This window comes from Centroberyx affinis, unplaced genomic scaffold, assembly GCF_046629955.1.
Source record: "Centroberyx affinis isolate AG114_WGS23_722 - 3 ecotype Tasmania unplaced genomic scaffold, CSIRO-AGI_Caff_v1 ptg001273l_1, whole genome shotgun sequence".
In the NCBI taxonomy this organism is placed as follows: Eukaryota; Metazoa; Chordata; class Actinopteri; order Beryciformes; family Berycidae; genus Centroberyx; species Centroberyx affinis.
The window spans coordinates 358,314-363,292 of NW_027279782.1; the positions used below are offsets into that span (position 1 = coordinate 358,314).

Genomic DNA, 4,979 nt, shown 5'->3' on the forward strand with positions numbered 1-4,979 from the left:
TTTTTTAGTTGTAAAGACACTACAGAGAGTCTGTAACGTCATAACTGTGTAATATAATACTTATATGATAATTTAATATTTACATGGGTCTGTTGGAAATAAAGCTTCCTTGGAAATATGTGGGAAAATATGATTAATCAAATTATTTATTCATGCAGAAATATTTCGATTGTTCACAACCACTTCATGCATGTACGTGATTCATCGTTTAGGTTTCTGGCTGTAAATCACCTGCCTTTCTTTCAACAAGGCATACAGACATCTGAAACAATAGCACTTGGTGATTTTTCTTGAATTTATTGTCATCAGAAGTATTTTTTAGTCTGCTACTTGTACATAAAACAGTGTTGCCATTTGTTCAGTTTGTGCCATTTTGATTAAAATGTAAAGACTCAAATGTATGGATGGCTGGTAGCATCAGGACTTTCTGTTGGGACTGAATATATTGAACACTTAAATGTTACAGAATCTCCATTTCAACAAATCTTCAACTTGTTAGGCGATAGGCTCACAGTAAATTTTAGCAAACCTGAAAATCACTTCCCAAAAGCCTTAAAATTTGCTCTGAAAATTCTTTTAGTATCACTCAGTCGCTCGCTCACTGGACTTAGAAAAGCATATTCAAAGGACTGCTTTATTTAAAAAAAGAAAAGCACAACATCATTACACGTTAAAACAACAGGAAACTCAATGCTGTAGTTTTTTTAATCAAACGCTGCCCTCTTCTGAGGGGCATAAAATCAGGTTTTCAACACACTGGCATATGGACTCGCATTCTACAAAACTTTGTTTTTTCAGATAAAAAAAAAAAAAAAACACAAGACATATTCTTCTATTAACAGTAAACTAGCCAGTGCACTGTCCATAAACCTGATGTGATGAGCTGTTCTCATGTGAAAGTTGAGTCAGAGATGAGCAGCATTTTGTCCACATCATTCTCTCGTCTCTGAACTTCACCCAGGCACGGCTGCACTCACAGAGACAGCAATACGTTGTACTCGCTTTCACACAATTTAGTTGTAGATGAAGTTGAACCTGTGCAAAGAAATAACAAAGATTGTTAGGAAAAAATCCCTTTGAGTGAAGTGAACAGATCTATTGCCACATGGATAACATGATTATTATAGGTTTATTAAGTAATGTTCATCTATCTCTTAACTTTAACCCCTACTACCTACACACCTCCAATACGATTCCCGAAGTTCATGCAAGTGCCAAGTCAAAGTCCCCAAATATATCTGAATACATACATGTGTAACCCATCATGGCAAATCATTTTGTTGTCAGTGCAGTAACACTCACATTAACCTTCATAATGGCAACCGTTGAGACAAACGTGAATTTTTACCACATTTAGATGTTTGAAAAAAAAGTGTGATTCATGTAGTTTTCCTACTAATCATCTGTAATGATAATGAATCTGGGACATTCATTCTCAAATGCAGCCAATGTGACAATGAAAAAGAGACCAACCCTAAAATAAATGTTAGTTTCAGTTTAATCTCAGACTATTTACACTATTAGACCAACTTTCCCCCAAACACATAGGCGAGAAAATATGAACAATACCTGCTCAGTAGCTGCGGTAGACTGGAAATGATTGGTCCATATCCAGGAGCGTTGTCATATAGTTCAAAGAGCGGTGCGGCCACCAGTTTATAGTTTTTGGGGACTGCAAACAGGGCTGTGGGACACAAATCACAGACAAATTTCAAAAAGGGAAACTATGCTATGTAGGAAGATATCCATCTGTCTCTTTCCCTCTTAATTTGATCTCAATCTACACTTTTCCATCTATTTAACTCCAGTCCTCAAATAATTAAGAAAGTTGCGTTGTGAAATACTGACCTTTTTCCTGCAACTGAACCAGGAATAGCTTCTTGTGCTCCTTAGGTTTGGTGATGTGGGCTGGAATGTAAGGGTACTGAAAAGACAAACAGGTTCACATGAGTTCAGAACGGCATGCATAATTATATGAACTCTATATCTGTATATATCATGGCTGAATGACTGAAGAAAATTCAACCTGGGCAGTACCAGTGTTTATATAAATGAACCAAAGAGAAGCGAGACATCAAATATTCTGATCACTCAACAGGCATTCAGAATCTGTAGATTGCCAACTGAAAGAACTGTTGATTTTTAGAACAAAGACACTGTCAGTTCTGCATCGACTCCCGGCATATTTGGTGAGAGGGATAGCAACGAGGAACTGCAGTTCCACATCAGACTGATTTGTGGTAATTAGTGTGAACCTGATTCATACACAATAACTTATTTGCCAGGTCGTAGGAAACTATTCACTATTCCATTCAAACTATTCAACCATGTTTGGGGACAAGTTCTTGGTGGGAAATATCTAGGGTTTAGAGCAAAAGGGGCATAAGTGACAGTTTCAGAGCAAAACCAAAACTTTAAATGTATCTTTTTATTCAAAACATAACTTTTACCAAATGTAATCCAGGGTTTTCACTTGAGTCCTTTGGTATTTTAACTTTTTAACATTTTAATTTTGTTTACGATTACAAATGTGTTCTTCTGACCATCTGATAGAGCTCAACAAGAGCTTTCCAGTGACATACAATATTCTTTATGCCAAAAAGTCACTTATGCCCTTTTGCACCAAACCCTCAACTTTGTGAACTGTCTGCTGTCTTTGAGCGTACTCACCTGTGGAGGCTCGAAGTTGGGGCGCCACCAGTTGCCAATGCAGTCGTCAATCACCCAGTCCTGCTTCACCCCATCCTGTCGCCCAAGGATCTAACATACAAACACAAAGCAATGTAAACCGCACCATTACCACAGCAACAAGAAGCTTAAAGTGGGCAAGATGTAGCTACCTCAGTCATCAGGCGCTTCAGACCCTCCACCTCGTCTTCTCCCGGACTCAACTCTCCACCGGGCCTGCAGGAGAGAGGCGAGCATCATCAGTGACGTGTCACAAACCTGCAGAAACCAACCACAGTGACGAGAAGAACAGCCGAGGGGCTTCACACTCACAGTTTGAAGAACGTGGTGCCCAGCTGCAGCAGTAAGACGTGAGGCAGTCTGTGTTCGTGGACGATGAGCACGCCCTCCACCGTCCTCCGCATTCCCATCTTGTCAAACTCCTCCCTCATCCGCTGGAACCTGGCTGCCACCGAGCTGTCCTTCTCATACAGAGGCTCCTTGGTGCCAAATGTGTAGTTGGTAAGGGGGTATCTGAAACACACACACACACACACACACACACACACACACATTAATGCCTTCTGTTGCCTTCATCCTTCTGTTGTTCAGTATGACAATAGCTCATTACAGGTATGTCAACTTAATAAGAACTACAATCACTGCAGAAGCCAAGGAGATAGGCTATTTGAAAAAGCGATCCCTATTAAAGAAGTTACAAGAAACGCGTAATACACTGAGGTTTAGTTTCCTTGTTGATTTGCGTTACGCTCGGCGCAGCGGGCTTTCCTGTTAAGAATCCAACTCCAAAGCCTCAGACTCAATTTTGAAGTTAACCTAACAGACTCACGCATTTCACACTACCTAGCTCCAACTCTGAGCTTGGTGAAATAACGTTAGTACTCACAGGTTGATGGTTCTCTCCAGTGTGAGAGGTTTCGCGGGGCCGCTGATGTATTTGTTCCCAAACTGCACGGACCCACCGCGCGGCCAGCCGGTGGAGGAGCGACTGGGAGGCACAACCGACATCTCTAACGTTTGCCCGACGTGGTTAAATCTCCCTGCAAATGTACGTCAGTTGGTAGTCGGTATGCGGGTTGCTTCAATTATCACAATAACAAAGCAAGTTATAAAGAATTCCGTGGAACATCCACAAAATTGTCTGCCGTCGTTTCCCTCACCCCTCCTCTTCCGGGTTATTTGTGTTTAGTAAACGCTCACGCAGTGTCCTCACTAGCGACACCTGCTGGTCTGGAGGTGAACTGCAAGCGGTTTAGATTGAAGGGTGGACTCGTTTTTGTCATTTATTCCTAGTCACTATTCACTAAAACTTCAAACCATGAATCAAAGAGCCTAAAATGCCCTTTGATTCATGGTTTCAGCAAAACATGATTAGTGTAAACTTAATGTTTAAGGAGGAAAGAATAATCAGAACATTTATTTACCTTGAGACACAGAATATCCAGTAGTTAATCACTCTTATACACTGACATAATTGCAATGTTTTTCTTTCTTTATACTCTTGTGCACAGAGCACACCTAAAAGAGAGCTTGAGTTTAACCTGTAATAATAAAGGCTTTCCCAGTCCACCACGGGAACACCAAAAAGTCTGCAGGACTGACTCCTTTCTTCCACTGCCTTTCCTCTGTTACTAGGAAACTGCTTCTGTGTTGCCCATGCTGTCTCAGTGAAGGAGATGAGGTAAGCTGCCTAAAACATTTCCTGAAATTTACTCAAAGAACATTTTATATTTCAATATATAGCTACTGAGTAAAAAGTTCTTTAATTGGCGGGACATTAATTGGCGTGTGGCCATAATTAAAAAAGCGCTGAAGCACAAGAACTTCAACTTTATCCCTCTTCTGCTCCTTGCCTCCCCCTCCTTCCCACTTCATCTTTCCTTCCTGGGAGGGAGTAGTAGTGAGAAATATGAGGACAGGAACAGTGATGAAGAGTCTGGGAGCATGCAGAAGTCTGCAATCTTTATGTACCCTGCCCATTTTGTAATGGGCCCCATTTATCTTAATGTGCTAGCCAAGAGGAGTCACGACTCGTTGGTGCTGCAGAGCAGCAGGGTGCTCGTGCATCTTGCCGGCGTGCCGCTGGAGACGCACGGCGCATTTTAGTGAGCTTTTCCACTGACTGGATGGAAGTTAAATTAACCAGGGCGTCACGGCTGACTAGTTTGTCTGTAGGTGATAGAGGTTTTTCCCTGAACACATGGCTGATGAAACCCCGGTCCAACACAGCATCAGACCCTCAGGAGCGATCATATTATTACCGTCATGCGGGCACTCGCTCCGCAGAGCGC

The 4,979-nt window shown here is 41.6% G+C and overlaps 1 protein-coding gene across 1 annotated transcript; it reads right to left on the reverse strand.

The window, feature by feature from the left end:
- Positions 1 to 616: 616 nt before the first annotated feature.
- On the reverse strand, positions 617 to 3,857 carry nudt21 (nudix hydrolase 21). The gene is made up of 7 exons (XM_071525195.1): positions 3,575 to 3,857; positions 3,001 to 3,201; positions 2,841 to 2,904; positions 2,671 to 2,760; positions 1,849 to 1,924; positions 1,570 to 1,684; positions 617 to 1,035 (listed from the first exon to the last, which is right to left on the reverse strand). The coding sequence occupies exons 1-7, from the start codon at positions 3,694 to 3,696 to the stop codon at positions 1,014 to 1,016; spliced, it is 690 nt and encodes a 229-aa protein (XP_071381296.1). The 5' UTR covers positions 3,697 to 3,857; the 3' UTR covers positions 617 to 1,013.
- Between the last annotated feature and the right edge of the window lie 1,122 nt (positions 3,858 to 4,979).

What these genes read in the sequence shown, in the direction of transcription:
- nudt21 (XM_071525195.1), bottom strand. Translation starts at nt 3,696, where the DNA reads ATGTCGGTTGTGCCTCCCAGTCGCTCCTCCACCGGCTGGCCGCGCGGT. An exon ending in CTGGAGAGAACCATCAACCT is followed by an intron (nt 3,202 to 3,574) that starts GTGAGTACTAAC and finishes TGTGTGTTTCAG; the next exon opens with ATACCCCCTTACCAACTACA. An exon ending in CCAACTTCGAGCCTCCACAG is followed by an intron (nt 1,925 to 2,670) that starts GTGAGTACGCTC and finishes TTGTCTTTTCAG; the next exon opens with TACCCTTACATTCCAGCCCA.